This window comes from Octopus bimaculoides, chromosome 5, assembly GCF_046866305.1.
Source record: "Octopus bimaculoides isolate indiv1 chromosome 5, ASM4686630v1, whole genome shotgun sequence".
Taxonomy (NCBI): domain Eukaryota; kingdom Metazoa; phylum Mollusca; class Cephalopoda; order Octopoda; family Octopodidae; genus Octopus; species Octopus bimaculoides.
In genome coordinates, this window is record NC_142932.1 from 747,620 (window position 1) to 764,820 (window position 17,201).

The 17,201-nt window shown below is 35.6% G+C and overlaps 1 protein-coding gene across 3 annotated transcripts in view; it reads right to left on the reverse strand.

Moving 5' to 3' along the window:
- LOC106878812 (BBSome complex member BBS2) overlaps nucleotides 1–17,201 on the reverse strand; it is a 55,449-nt gene that overhangs the window by 24,615 nt on the left and 13,633 nt on the right. For all 3 annotated transcript variants that reach the window (XM_052967998.2, XM_014928154.3, XM_052967999.2), the window contains 6 exons: nucleotides 10,451–10,576; nucleotides 7,634–7,696; nucleotides 5,217–5,294; nucleotides 3,422–3,526; nucleotides 2,452–2,538; nucleotides 550–627 (listed from right to left, as the gene is read on the reverse strand). In XM_052967998.2, the coding sequence (XP_052823958.1) occupies nucleotides 550–627; nucleotides 2,452–2,538; nucleotides 3,422–3,526; nucleotides 5,217–5,294; nucleotides 7,634–7,696; nucleotides 10,451–10,576 (537 nt within the window). The remainder of the gene's footprint in view (nucleotides 1–549; nucleotides 628–2,451; nucleotides 2,539–3,421; nucleotides 3,527–5,216; nucleotides 5,295–7,633; nucleotides 7,697–10,450; nucleotides 10,577–17,201) is intronic.

A 17,201-nucleotide genomic window follows, 5' to 3' on the forward strand; every position in this document is an offset into this window, starting at 1 on the left:
CTGTTTTGAAAGCTGCTGGTTTGGAAACCTGTACAACCCATTCAGGGATCCGTTTCCCTGTGATTCCTAGGTTCTTCTTTGGTATATCCATGAAGTAAATCCAAAATAAGTTGAATACAGGAATCTTTCTAAATGCAGGGTTTGTTTGTGTAATCTGAACTCCTGGAGAAACAAGTGTAAAATCTAACAATGATAATACAGTTTCTACTTTAGTCAAAAGAAATTATTTGGAACAAACAATTGTATCAACCGGCAAAAGGGGGGGGGGGATAAAGGAATTTGGTCATGTAACATCATGACACCCTACCTCTAGCAAATAGTCATATTTGAAGAAACCTCCAGTAAATGAAATAGACAAGGAAGAAGATGGTAGAAAATTTAATGTTGGTTGATGACTGGGAAGGACGGAGGGGGGAAGCTGTGCCTTTTGCTGTGCACCTGCAGCCTTAGGCAATGGGTTTTGACTGCTTGATTGACCAATGGCAAACAAAGGCAGAATTTAAACAGTACTGTTTTGTAAGTTAAAGAACATTGAACACCTGTATTTACCTGTACAATACCTGCCACTGAACTTGGAAAGTTATCTTTGAAAAGAACTTCCCCTGTACGGTCATTACGAACATCAACCTGAAAGATTATGAAATTACATGATTTATTTATGTATTTTTTTTATGTTTGGAAATCAAATCATATATTTCTGACTAACTGGATTGGACAAGTTGCATACCAACCACTACATAATGGCATGCATTTTAAAACCATTTCATTTGAAATCTTGTTATTACATTCGCCTTCTAGCATTCCGATTACACTGTCAGATGTATTTATTTACATTGTTTTGGATTTATCATTTCATAGCTTTGAGATTTCAATGATGTGATTGTTTATTTTTATAATGACATAGTTGGGTAGGTATGAGAAGCTGGACATGGCCACTTTGAACATAGAACAGGTAGAATATTTTGGGTTGGATATGACCAGTTTAAATGCTAAAGGGTTAATGAATATGGAAGATTTCAGGAGATAAAAATGTGTCTTGTATTCAGTTGAACTTTAAATACCAGCTCAATACAACAATAGATAAAATAACGTTAGTTATTTGACTTAATCCTTCCAAATTCCTGATTGCTTTAAAAAATTAAGACATACACAAACATGACAAAATTAAATAGACACCCTTATGATTATTAACATTTATTTAAATCTGAAATTATACATTCAAATTATTTATCAATTGCTATAATGTGAATATTTAATATTTAGTTGACATGCCCTTTGCATTTTTCAATGCAAGGACCCGATTAGGCATGTTACTGGTCAGATAACAAATATTCTCTCGCAAAATTTCTTAACAAGTTTCATGCAGTAATCTCAAAAGATTTGGCTTTGAAGATGCTTTCTTGTTCTTTTTATGAAGTGTCCTGTCCATTATGTCTCAGGTGTTCAGTAGGGTACATGACTGGCTTGACCATGGAAGCTTTTTAATGCCATTCTCATCCAACAGATCTTGGGTCATTTTAGCCGTGTGACAAGGAGCCCCATCTTCCATAACAAAGAGTCTTCTTTAATCATTTCACTGATGGAGAACGATTGGAAGGAGTCCTTTCTGCAATGTGGACACATATTTATCTGAGTTTATGTTTCCCTCACACGCCACCAGCTCTGATCAACCATTGCTCCAAATTGCTTCCCAGACCATCACAGAATAGCTGCTGTGTTTCATTGTTGGCTGCAATCTTTTCACATCAAATTCTTGATCACAGAGTCTCCAGACCCACACTCAACCACTGTCAGGAAATACAGCAAATCTGGACTCATCAGAGAATATGACAGTGTCTCAAAATGATAGCAACCTCTCCACCATCTTACTGGCCCAATCTTTTCTCCGCTAGATGTTGGCTGGTTGAAGAAGTGGCTTCCTTCTTGCTTCTCTGCCATAGTAGTCAGGTTTGTGGAGATACATGACAGCTGTTCTGGGACTGATATCAACTTGTTTTGCTTTCTCAGAGGCTTTGTAACGAGGATTATCCTCCATTCTTCTCTTAGTAAAGAGAAGGGTCCTATCAGAAGGCCCTAGTTGATCTGGGTGATTTGATGTGGACTCCTTCCCCTCTCTGGTGAATTGCACGATCACTCTGTTAATTGTAGAAAGTGGGATCCCAAAGTTTTCTTCAGGATGAATCCACAATACAACCTTTTTGAAATTCAGACAGTTTCAAAGCTTCTTTTGTACATGGCATAATTAAATAGTCACATACAGAATCTGAATCTATCAATTAATAAAAAGTATAAACCTTTACAAGTTAGAATAAACATAAAACGATGTTTTATGGGGTGTCTATTTACTTCTGTCAGGACTGCATATAAGCACTCTACTTTTGTTAGAAATATGACAATGAAGATTTCATATACTGTTGTGATTTTTTTTAATAAAAAAAAAAGTAACCTTACCTTACCATTATTCCATCCAGTAATCAACTCAGGAACGCCATCATTGTTAATATCAAAGCTGTGGATTGTAACTGCTTGGCTTTTAGACTGACACAGCAGGAAAGAAAACATCATTTCTTTTAAATCACATCTTTGAATGTGTTGCTTACATATGTATGAATGTGCAATAAACAAATGTGTGCACGGATATATGTTTACCAGTGTAATGTTGTGATTACTTAGCCCCAGGTAAGCCATGCCCAAACAGACTTATCATTAAAAACATTTTCATCATGGTTTTATCTTAAGACTGTCCTTTTTTCTTTTCAAGGCTTTTGGCATGGTTGCTATTTCTAGCAGGATGAGTGATCATATCAACACTTTGTGTCAATATGGAAGTAGCTTTCACCAATCCATTCACAAAACACTCCTGCCTTCTTGGCAGTAGGACCATTTTGCTTCAGTATCTTGATAATTACTTCAAGTGTTAGCTGAGCTCAACTCCCACTATAGGTCTACGGTGGCACTACCTCAATATATTAAATAATATCTCAACTCATGTCACAGTATCCAAATGACTTGGTGTTGTTATACATACAAGGTGTCACATAAGAATAACAACACTTAAATGTGTTTATACACATTTATACATTCATACATTTAAGGTGATCAATTGGTGGAGTTGTTAGAATACCAGAAAAAGTATTTTACAGTTTTCATCTCTGCTCAAGAGTGCTCAAGACATGCCTCTACTGTTCTATCAGGAGTTGAGGACACCACATACACACACATCCACTGAAAACTCAGAATAGAATATTAAATTGGATCTATCGACTTGATTTACATTTACTCTCTACTACCTTAATTTATATGTGCATGTGTATTTCTATGTATGCACATACAAAATCGAGCCCTTTCCAAGTTAAACTAGTCCACTGATAAGTTAGTCATTCTAAAAACAAGCAGGTAATCAGTAGCTAAAAATACCAACCTTTATTCTCCATTGCCGGGAAGTACGTTCATAGATACCCACTGTGCCATTTTGCAATGCATAGGCAAATTTATTGTCACCCATGGAATGTAAGCATGTAACTACCTAGAAAACAAAAAAGATTAAGGTGATTATACAGCATGCAAGTAATCACAAAATCTTTTTACAGTATTAAATAAGTATGAAAACTGTTAATCAAAAATTAAAATTTACAGTAGAGCAAAAAATAGAGAAGTAAGATACCAAGAATGGTTTGAATTCATTGCATAGAATTAAAATTGTATGAACCTACAGGGTGGATGGGTTGATAGGCTCAACAGTTTATATACAATCACCATTAGCTCAACAGTTTATATACAGTCACCATCATAGCAAATATCCAAGTAGGTATTGCAGTAAAGAAATAGGAATGCTGCATAATTAATAGATATTTTGTTTATTTGCAATATCAGATTCAAGTGCTCTTGAAAATATGAGGAAGATGGTGGGAAGCAACTTTAGTAGTCAAGCTGAAACAAGAATCCTGAATTATTTTGTTCTGCCCTATCATTAGATCAGGATTCTAGGTTGGGTTGATTTTTGCTTCATATAATAAATTTGTGCAACACTCTGTCACACATTAATTGACATTACACACACACACACACACACATGCACCAGCACAAATGAGACATTCTATGATGATAATGAATTTATTGCTCTATTAGAAATATGTTTTATGTTTCTATCTACACAACATTTCAGTTGGTATGTTCTTCAATCACTTTCTTGAAACAAATTTCAAAATACAGACATAATTTTGAGCTATGATAACACATAAGTATGACTACACTATAGGCAGTGGCGTTTATCTTCCATTTTCCATGCTGGCTTAGGTTGGATGACATAAATATTAAAAACCATGATAACAGGTCATCTCAAACATTTATTGGGTCATATGAAGTAGTTTCAGCTGTGGATTGAAATCAAGATGTGCTTTTCTATTTTTTTTTACTTTCTAGTCAGCAGGGAGGGGAAGTGTCCATGGTCTTTGCAAGTCTTCTTGAACACTTGCAAGTCAACATCTGTGGAAAAGACACGAGCAGAGAGAGAACTGACTATTTGGGTCTGATGAACAAGCTGTGGTGATTAGTGGCAAGCTTGGAGAGGGAATAGCAACAACAAGAATGATGAGAAGAGGAGAAACAATTGGACTGAACATGCCTGAATAGATGTGACATGAGCCCATCCAGATGAGAGACCATTACAGTAGTGCAAGAAAAGACAGAAAGAAGAAACAGTGCCTCTGTGGGACAGAGACTGAAATGCATCTGTGAATGACTTTCTGCCAGTCATTTGGATGGCCCTTCCTGGTTGCAGTTTAAGATGTCTCTGTGTGCAGTAGCAGCAGCACTGTCTCAGATGTGAGAGCAACAATCCATTGTGGAGCTCACCTAAGATTTTCAAAGTGTCAACAACTGCACGGAACTGAAGTATCCCCTGGTCAAAATGACAAGGGCCAATTGTGGGATGTGGTCCTAGCTATATTATGTTTCCATCAGAAGAGATCTTCTGTGATAGTGAAATCTACTACTTGGAACAATTGTGAGGGTTCTAGTTGAATGCTGTTCATGATTAAGGGAAAAGGATGCAATGACATTTTCTTGATATGAGGAGAGTTTGACAACTAGATGACAAGAACTGATAATGCAAAGAATAAATGAATGAAACATACAACCTGAAGCTAATAACAATAATAATAAAAAAACAACTTTTTAATATATGTATATGTATATTTCAAAAGTTGTTATCTTACTTCTGTTTCATTCATTTCTGCAATTATTTCATCTTCTTTGAAGACTCTTATATCAAAATCTTCAGAGCCAACAACCAGCTGAAAATAAATAGATAAATAGATTTTTGTTTTAGAAAATTTTCAGTATTTGAAGATTAAATAATTACTGATAGAAGAATGCACTTTTATGTATATATTTTAACTGAGCTACAAATATCATCATCATCATCGTTTAACGTCCGCTTTCCATGCTAGCATGGGTTGGACGATTTGACTGAGGACTGGTGCAACCGGATGGCTACACCAGGCTCCAATCTAATTATATATATATATATATATATATATTATTTTGTTTAAAAGAGTTCCAACACTGTCTGTTTTTTATGTTTTATTTATATTCCTGCAGAACCAATGTGGGGTATAGAATATGGAATATACAATATATAATATAATATGCAATATATAATATAAAATAAAATAAAATAAAAATGGATGGCACCATGAAAGAAAGTATTGAATGTAGATGAAATATTGAGTGTTCAATATAAAGGATCAAATATATAAATATATAAAGGCGACTCGAGTTTCAGGGCTATTTCCCTTCGTCATGGCCGGTATGACAGACTTTAACAGACTGTTTCTGCAGGAATATAAATAAAACATAAAAAACAGACAGTGTTGGAACTCTTTTAAACAAAATAATATATTCCTCTATACACAATCATACAAAAAACCCACCTTTTTTGTATTTATTTTTACTCGCATATATATATATATATATATATATATATATATATATATATATATATATATATATATTTAGATAGATAGATAGATAGATAGATAGATAGATAGATAGATAGATAGATAGATAGATAAGAGAATAAAATGTAAGTACTATGTAGAAACTGAACCCAAGTCTCCTGATAGAAATCCCATTGCATTAACTTGCTATGCTAGCAGCAATGGGCAAAAATTCAACACTGATTATAGTCTTCTAAATTTGTTTTTAAAACAATCCAATTCTTATGCAGTTATGTACCCTTCGATCTTGTTCACCTTTTATTTTGCTAAAACCAATCATATAATCCTATAATTCATATTACTGAGATCAGTTTTTCCATACATTATCCAGTGATGTACCTGGACACATCATCAGTGATATTTCCAAGGGTCATTATGTGTTTCAAGTCTTTCAACAATCTGACACCCTCTCTTAGGTGACCAAGCTAGGGTTGACCAAGTCCCAGCTTGTGTCTCAATTATCACTATCCTGGTAGCATTGCCCATTCCAGAGCTTGCGCCTCCTAACCCACAACCATCCTGAAGCAATCTCCACTAAAGTTCTAAGAGGTTACTAGCTATCTAGTGAAAAAGGAAAAGATAAATTATTATCTTTACACTTAGTATGAGAGGGTGCTGAAAAGTTCTTGGCTTTAAGAGGATTGCGAAAGACCTGGTTGGAGGCCCAACCTTCTAAGTTCTTAGAAAAACTGAAGGACCACTGCATTAAATGTGTGAATCTGAGGGGAGAATATGTTGAATAGAATCATAATTAACTGATCCTTCTGTATTTTCTTTCACCCAAAGCCAAGAATTTTCAGCACCCTCTTGTACATTTAGAGAAAAGAAAGGAATTTTAATGATGACAGTTCACAAGAATCTCATGTTTGGAATTATCCCAAGAACGTAGTTTAGCTTTAACAATTTCTAAAACCAGCAAATATTTTTGCTGATTTGATACGAGTTGTGGGGAAAGACTTGACAAAATCTCATTCTCCCTGAGATGGATGAGTTTTGTCAAGCACAGCATATATCCAATCATCTCAGTCCTTTGTCATCTCCTCTGTGAGGCTCAACATCTTGACGTCAGTTTACACTACTTTATCCTGTGTCTTCCTGAATCTCTCTCTCTTCCTCGGATTCTGTCCATATCTAACAATTAGACTTCTTTATGCAGCTGTTCTCATTCATAACCTTACAAACACACACACACACACACACAGAGGCACAGGCATGGTTGTGTGGTAAGAAGTTTGCCTCCCAACCACATGGTTTTGGGTTCAGTTCCACTATGCGGCACCTTGGGAAAGTGTCTTATACTATAGCCTTGGACTGACCAAAGCCATATGAGTGGATTTGATAGATGGAAACTGAAAGGAGCCCGTTATATACATATCTATATATCTGAGTGTGTGTGTCGTTGTGTCTGTGTTTGTCCCCCACCACTGCTCAACAAAAGGTGTTGGTGTGTTTACATCCTCATAGCTTAGTGGTTTGGTGAAAAGACTAATAGAATAAATGCCAAGCTTTAAAAAAATAAGTACTGGGGTTGATCTGCCTGACTCAAATTCTTCAAGGTGGTGCCCCAGCATGGCCGAGTAAAAGATAGAATGAAAATGAAAATGAAAAAAAAAATACTCTTCTTATTTCCTTACCTCTTTCAGGTTATCTTTATTGAAATCCACCAATGCCAGTGAACACACATTATCTCCAGTGACCTGAAACAATTAAACATCAATGTGGAAAGAGTATAAAAGTTGTACTTGCAAGGGACGTTACTCTGACAATCCTTAACTTGATGAGGGTCAAGGGAGTCTAAGTGAATAAGTAGTTTCTATAGGGTAATTCAACCTGCTAGAATCAGCAGGCAAATCTCTCAGGAAGCTCACGTTACTGTCTTCAATAATGATAATAACTGTTTCAAATTTTAGTACAAGGCCAGCAATTTTGGGGGAGTGGTAAGTTGATTACATCAACCCCAGTATTTGCCCGATACTTATTTTATAGACTGAAAGGATGAAATGCCAAGGCAACCTTAATGGAATTTGAACTCAAAACGTAGACACTTGAAATGCCACTAAGGATTTTGTCCAGCATGCTAACGGTTCTACCTGTCTGATGCCTTAATTCTTTCTGTTCTAGGCACAGGCCTGAAATTTGGAAGAGGAGTTCAGTCAATTACTTCAACTCCAGTGCTCAACTGGTACTTATTTTGAAGTAAAGATTGCTTGCCAACATAACATGGCAGTACTGGTTTAGGACGAATGTTGTGGTAATTTAGCCCCAGGAAACATCATCTCCAGCTGGTTATACGACACAGATCGTATCGTATAGCCAGCTGGAAGTGATGTTTCTTGGGGCCAAATTACAGCAACATTCGTCCTAAACCAGGACTGCTATGTTATGTTGGCAAACAATCTTTACTCCAAAGTACTGTTACTGAATATCTCTCATTGTGAGATTTACAAATAGTAATTTGGTAAATTTGGTACTTATTTTATCGACCCTCAAAGGATAAAAGGTGAAGACAACCTTGGCAGAATTTGAACTCAAGATCTAAAGATGGATGAAATGCCAGTAAGCATTTTGTAATTTGAGTTCTATCATTAAAAATAACATACATAGGTATGTCCATATATATGTATGTATATAGGTGCATGGCTCCGTGGTTAGAGCATCGGGCTCACAATCATGAGGTTGTGAGTTTGATTCCCAGACCGGGCTGTGTATTGTGTTCTTGAGCAAAACGCTTTATTTCACGTTGCTCCAGTTCACTCAGCTGTAGAAATGAGCTGCAAAAACACTGGTGCGAAGCTGTATCGACCTTTGCCTTTCCATGGACAGAGGTGGTTGGTATGCATGGGCGACTGCTAGTCTTCCATAAAAATCGATTATGCTCAAACTTGTGCCTTGGAGGGGAACTTTCTAGGTGCAATCCCATGGTCATTCATGATTGAAGAGGGTCTTTTTACACACACACACACACGCGTGAACACTATCAACTCCAAATCATTGGCCTTTTTGCCTTTTGATGGCCTCTCATTCCTTTTAACCCCTCTATTGCAGGTCTCTCTCTCTTATCACACACTCCTTTATCACTCATTAGTCTTATGTCATTGTTACCCATGCCTGTATTGTACATGCTTTTATCTCTCATGCCTCTTCCTCCTTTTCTCAGTTCAGTTCATTGTACAATGCTTCTAGTGTAACTAAGAACACAAATGTACCTATCTGATCCACTCATCGATACTCCATTTGCTATCTTCATCATTACCACCCTCATTTTCTTACTCAGCAAATATGCATGCACTCCATGCATTCTACCAATTCTGTCCATTGGCTGTTTGGCATTGACATCCTTCATTATTCTTCACTATTTCCCCACCTCTTGCTATCTTCCACTCTCCATCATGCTCTTATCTCTCTAGTGCTACAGTAAAATGCACCCAATGCATTCTGTGAAATGTGGGGGTTGAGAGGTCCCTTTAATCTTATTGAAAATATGACTAACTCTCTTGTGTTTGTGCCATAGAAAAATGCACCCAGTACACCGTAAAGTGGCTGGTGTTACTAAGAGTATGCAACCATAGAAACCAAGCCAAAGATAAAACTTACAAGTGATATGTAGTCTCTTGATCCATCTAGAAGTGCAGCAATAACCTGTCCAATGCATACCAGCATGGAAATCAGACATAAAATGATGATGATGATGATACATAAATTTGTGTGGATGTATGTGTGTATACACACACACACATATATTGAAACTTATTTTCCAATTGACTTACATGTTCCATAACATAGAAAGTAAAGGGAAAATAGTTTTTGAGTTGCAAAATTTCATGTTCAGCTTAAATTTTCAGGAATGCAATGCCTGCATAATATGAGGAATACATGCACATATACTGGTGGAGGCATTGGATAGGGCTTACAAGCCTCTCAGATATCATCATTGTTTAACATCTACTTTTTTGTGCCTGCATGGGTCAGACTAAATTTTGTTGAGACAGATTTTCTACAGCTGGATGCCCTTCCTGTTGCCAACCTTTACCTGTTTCTAGGTAAGGTGATATTTCCCTATGGCCAGACATGTTTTTTGCAGAAGACTAGAACCAAATAACGTTGCTTGTTTGCAACCATCACACGATGTCAGGTCAAGGGTACACATACACACACACACACACACACACACATATTACAAGCCTCTTCCTATTTTCATCTATCAAGTCCACTCACAAGGCTTTGGTCAACTGGAGAAGGTGGCACTCAGTAAGATTGAACCTCAGACTACATAGCTGGGAAGCAAACTTCTGTAACCATACAGCAACACCTGCACCAAACATAGGTTTGGAAAACATTTACATAAATATTTACAATTATAAACAATGAGGATCAAGTACAGATTGTCTCAGGTGCAGGAAACTAAAAAAAAAATGCAGAGATATTATAGATACAAACAAACTGTAACTTACAGTCCAAAAGACATCATTGCCTTCAAAGTCAAAACCTTGTATTGAACAATTGCCACCAACAATGGCCAGTTTGTTTTGGATTGATCCAAGATTTCCAATAGTAATTGCATTAGCACCATCAGATATCTAAATAAATAAAAAAGATTAAAGCATATACCTATGTATATATATATGTGTGTGTGTGTGTGTGTGTGTGTGTGCATTTGTATATGTGTGTGTATGTATACATACATGAAATAATATAGTCTGTTAGTGATAATACATACACAGTAATTTTAAACAATCAGATAATAAATTCAACTAGTTCTTAAAATATCCATGACATGTATCAGTGTTTCCAGAATTGCATTATGAGTTTTAGAAGTTGCAAAAGGCATAAGTAATTAAATGTATTATAAGGATTTATTTCCCTCAGGTAGTTTTAAACAAAGAAAATAAAAAAAAGTGAAAGCATTAACAAATATGGTAAACAAAAATCAGTTGGGAAATTTGAAGTTATAAATGTAAGTTAATTATCATAAAGTGTAATGAGATATGAGTGTCTATTAGTGGGTCAAGAGTGATGAGGAAAATATAGAATATGTAATAAATAGTTACATAGTAATGTATTCAATTAGATGGTAGTATGATCTTCCGGCATGTTGGGAGGTACTTATTGAAATGGCAACATTTAGTAAAGGTCTCTGATCTGATATTTAGATAGTTCATCATTCTTATGTATAAGGATCAATACTTAACTATTTAATGTTTTTGAGTATGAGATTATTCTCATCAATGCATAACCTACAGCACATTGCCCCATTTCAGTATAGTTTATATTCCTCAAGAAATTTTACATCCTGCTGAAATCAATAGCATGTTATTTCAAACTCTAGACATAACTTGATAGTTTTGTATCATTCTTTTCTATACTTCTGAAAGAAAGCCTAGAGTTGAAGTATTGTTTAAATTTGTCTTTTACCTTACCTACATAGTATTTACACACAATGTTATGGTTCAGTGGAGATGACTTCTGTTTTATAAATAATCACCTCAGAATTCTAGAAGTAGAGTTAGCCTCAGTTAATTCAGTTGAAAGTCAGTGCGAATTAGAATGGTAGCAGTGAAAGGTACACACAAAATGGTGTTAGTACATCCTTCTCACTAATGCTGAGAAGAAAGAGGCATGGAGATGCTAGGATGAGCATATGCATAATGAAGAGGGAACAGCTACTGAAGTTGACTGATATATACATTCAAAAGGACTATTAAGGGGTAGTAACTGAAATATTGAAAATATTTGGCAAAGTAGAACACATGCTAGCCATCCACTTTACTTAATCAAGTAGCACAGGAAAGTGTTATCTCTAATGGCTGGGATAACAGCGTAATTTTCAACTGCTACAAATATAAATCGTGTGTAAATACTTGGAAAGAAGATAATTTAAAGTATCAAACGGATGGAGCAAGTCATGAAAAAGCCAGAGTGAGTCATCAACATCATCATCATAATAATAATCATCACCACCACTACCATCATCATCAATGGGTTGAGCTTGCTTGGGTTCAAATGACCTTGATCCTCTAGTTACTTCTATCTTGCATGTCACAGTTTCTCTTGATAACATCCAGTGTCATCTCTTAACTGATCAACATATACAACCAAGGCAGTTGCAACCATTTCGATGTATCCAAAGTAGGATGTTGCTAATCATTTCCTCCTTACTTCTCCAACAGTATCCAGCAAAACAAAGTCTTCTTTCTCTGATGGTGTCTGATAGTTTCAGAAAGCTTTTCGTAGCTGATCAAAGAGAGAACTAGCTTAGATGAGATGTAGTTTGGTCTTTTGCCAGGGTGGGAAGTGTCTTATGCCCTTTTTATAGTGATACAACTACAAAAGTTTTTAGACTAGAGAAAACCTCTGTACTTAGTTTTCATTGACCTAGAGAAGGCCTTTGAACCTTTGAAAGGGTACTACTGTGTTCTGCAGTCTAGTTGTGCTATTACAATCTATAGGCCAGAGTGCTAGTACAGATTAGAAACCATAAACAAGGATTTCAGTACAGGTGAAGACCAAAAAAACTAGAATTCAAGTGCAATATTTCCAGTGAAGCAACACTCCAGTATAACATTGACCACTAAACTAACCATCCTGTTCAATATCAACTAATAAAACAGCATTCAAATTCAATATCAACAAATGAAATGGTCCTCCAATACAATATTAGTTTTCAGTACAATATCAATCAATGAAGTAGCAGTCAACTTCAATATCATCTAAAAGAGCAGCATTTCAATAAAATAATGACAAATGAAGTAGCAATCAATTTCAGTACCAACCAATGAGTATGAGTAAAGGCTGATGAGTTAGTACACTAACAAACCAGGTCAGAACACAACAAATGTAAACACCACTACTCTAATGATCCGCAAACCAAGATCCGGTAACATTATGACCCAGCTGCACAGAGGAAAATAAACAAAAAACAAAAAGAAAATTACACATATACAGTAAAACAACACAAAAGCAAAACAACTATAGAGAGCTTAGTAAATTAAGGGATTGAATTTGAAGACAAACATTTTTTACTAAACATCAAAGAGATTAGATATTTAGAAAAACACATGAAATACTCTGTTATTGTTTACTTATGATATTTACCAATGACATAAGGGAGCCTCTAATAGCTACTTGACATGATAGAAACAATAGTAAAATCTCCCTCAAATCACATACTACTGTTTTTTTTTTTTTAAAAAGAAGTCACTGAAGATAATGCAATCCTAGATATCACCAAAAAAACAAAATAGGTGGAATATCTTTGTTTGATCATAGTTCTACTCACTCAAAGTTGAGCAGGCGCTAAACAGTAATGACAACAACCAATGAAATTAAATTATTTACGCAGTAATATTTTTTTGCAACAGATTCCAAACAATCCATCCACTACAAGAATCTGTTCTCTTACTATCAGGGGCAAGATTTCAAGGCTGTCACCATCAACACAGGCACAATGAAAGCTAGGTTCAGATAAAATGCAGAGATGCTGGAGCAAAAGTACAGCTCCCCAAATTACTGCAGAGCTTAATGATCACCTCAAGAACCCAGTTTCCACAAAAACTGTTCGCCAGGAACTGCACAAAGCTGGATTTCATGGGAGGGCTGCAATCAGAAAACCACTACTTTCAAAAACAAACATTGCAAAGCGTTTAGAGTGGAGTAAAAACCTACAGAATTGGTCCCTAGAGCAGTGGAAGAATGTTATTTTCTCGGACAAGTCATCCTTTACTTTATTTCCGACCACCGGCCAAGTATACATGTGGAGACAAGCAAAAGAAGCATTTGACCCAGATTGCCTTCTTCCAACTATTAAACACAGAGGAGGATCTGTGATGATCTAGTGGGGCTATATCTTGGAAATCCGCTGGCCCAATGGTTTCCCTTCATGGCAGAATTAATAGTCAAGACTATTTTATCTGATCAAATTCATCCTGTGGTTGCGGAACTGTTTCTAGAGGGAAACGCAATCTTTCAGGATGATAATGCATCAATTCACACAGCTAAAGTTGTTACTGAATGGCACAAGAAACATTCTAGTGAAGTTGAACATCTTATCTGGCCACCACAGTCCCCCGATCTCAATATTATTGAACATTTATGGTGCATTTTAGAAAAACAAGTAAGGAGTCGATATACTCCACCATTGTCACTACAAGAATTGGAGACTGTTTTAGCTGAAGAATGGACAAAAATTCCTTTGGAAACAATTCAAATTTTGTATGAGACCATACCTCGTAGAATTCAAGCTGTAATTACTGCCAAAGGCAGCCCTAACTCATATTGAAATAAATTTGTTTGAAATTTTAAGGTGTTTCCATTATTTTGTCCAACCCCTGTATTTATAAAACAGCCCAATCTACTTTCAAAATCTTTATCTTCATTTAATGTCTGTTGTCCATGCTGGCATGAGTTGAACAGCATATAGTAAATGGTATATATATATATATATACATACATAATCATATTACTAAAGATTTACATGTGTTACAAAGAAAAATGAGACAGTAATTAAACAGAAGTAAACTTATTTAGATTTTTCTTTGTCTTTGACTATATATATATAAAAAGGAAGGGAACAAAAATAAACCAAGCTAAAAATAAGATTTAAAAAAAGGGAAAATAAGCTGATTGTTTTAATTTGGATCAATGCAATAAAAGATAGTGACAGCTGTTCACAGAGGTGTCCTATTAGCAAACTGCAGTTCATACAGTTTAACTAAAGTTGCATTGATTTTATTGTTGACATAAACAACGATTGATTTTCAATGGATCAATAACTCAAACATTGCTGTCAGGTTCAAGTATTTTATTTATATTTATCCTGTAGTGAAGGTGAATGGTCTTGTTGTTAGGGTGTTGGACTCAAGGTTATAAGATTGTGGGCTTGGTTGGCATGTTGTGCCTTTGAGCAAGGTGCATCATTTCATGTTGCTTTAGCCTACTCAGTTGTAAATGAATACCAGCTAGTACTGGTATTCCAGCTAGTACTGGTATTCCAGCTAGTACTGGTATATATATATATATCATCATCATCATCATCGTTTAACGTCCGTTTTCCATGCTAGCATGGGTTGGACGATTTGACTGAGGACTGGTGAAACCGGATGGCAACACCAGGCTCCAATCTAAATTTGGCAGAGTTTCTACAGCTGGATGCCCTTCCTAACCCCAAGCACTCAGAGAGTGTAGTGGGTGCTTTTACGTGCCACCAGCACGAAGGCGAGTCAGGCGGTACTGGCAACGGCCACGCTCAAATGGTGTATTTTATGTGCCACCCGCACAAGAGCCAGTCCAGGGGGAAGATAAATAAAGTGGCAGTTACTAGCATGAACTGGTGTAGATTCAGACAACCATGCATCCACTATTACAAATTTGCTAGCCATATGCCAATATAATAATATAAAATACCTTACATACAGTTCTTCCCTTCCAATTCTGACATGCCAGAGAAGGAAAATACTTGAATTGAAATGGATTTTTTTCTCTTTTAATTTTTTTTTTTAAACTCTTTTCTTCTGCTAAAACTAAGCAAGGTTTGTGGTTGATGATGACCAAAATTAAAGCAAATTTTAGTTCAGAGTGACACAAACCAGGGTAGAGAAAACTTCAGAAGATTCAGACTTCAAGCAAGACTTAATAACAATGCTGAGTATAAGTCAGTGTGCGTGAATTTATATATACCCATATGTGTGTGTGTATGTTTCTATATATATATATATATATATATATATATATATATATACATATATACATATATATATATATATACACACATATATATATACACACACTTACATAACTATATACATAAATATATATACACAATGTATGTATACATATATGTATACATGTATATATGTATATATGTATATATAACATCCACCCCTAGGGGTCAGCCACACTTAAGTGGCAATATACTACACTTTATCGTGCAGTTACTGTTAATACTTCATTTAGAGAATTAACATTGCTTATATATATACATATATATATATATATATATATATATATATATATATATATATATATATATATATATATATATATATCATCATCGTTTAACGTCCGCTTTCCATGCTAGCATGGGTTATGAGAGGTAATGGTGTCAATAAGACCCAAAGATGTCAGGTAATGCTGAGTAAGTGCTATGGATAGACCATAGTTAAGCTCCAGGTTCGGTGATTATGCGAATAAGGAGTCCAACGTAGGTCATATATCAGCGTGTGTATATATAAAAAATATTTTGGGGGAATGAGATAAAAAACCAAGGCTGTGAAGATTTTAGAATATTTATAAATGGAAGGTCTTACAGCTGTTTCCAGGATATTTATTATATTCCTTCACTGGAGACGGTGTGAGAAAATGGTCAAGCAATAGTTAATTTAGATAAGAATACGAAATAGTGAGTGAAGTGAAAATAGATGTGAGATATGCAGGGATATTGCATTTGTAGATCCATTATTTAGGCTGAATGGTATATATATATATATATATATATATATATATAAGATTATATATATATATATATATATATATATATATATATACCATTCAGCCTAAATAATGGATCTACAAATGCAATATCCCTGCATATCTCACATCTATTTTCATTCCTCCACTTAACTCACTATTTCGTATCTTATCTAAATTAACTATTGCTTGACCATTTTCTCACACTGTCTCTGATGAAGGGATATAATAAATATCCTGGAAACAGTTGTAAGACCTTCTATTTATAAATGCTCTAAAATCTTCACAGCCTTGGTTTTTTATCTCATTCTGAAAAAAAAATTATTTATATATATATACTCTTTTACTCTTTTACTTGTTTCAGTCTTTTGCCTGTGGCCATGCTGGAGCACCGCCTTTAGTCGAGCAAATCGACCCCAGGACTTATTCTTTGGAAGCCTAGTACTTATTCTTTCGGTCTCTTTTGCCGAACCGCTAAGTTACGGGGACATAAACACACCAGCATCGGTTGTCAAGCGATGTTGGGGGGACAAACACAGACATACAAACACATACACACATACATATATATATATACATATATACGACAGGCTTCTTTCAGTTTCCGTCTACCAAATCCACTCACAAGGCATTGGTCGGCCCGAGGCTATAGTAGAAGGCACTTGCCCAAGATGCCACGCAGTGGGACTGAACCCGGGACCATGTGGTTTGTAAGCAAGCTACTTACCACACAGCCACTCC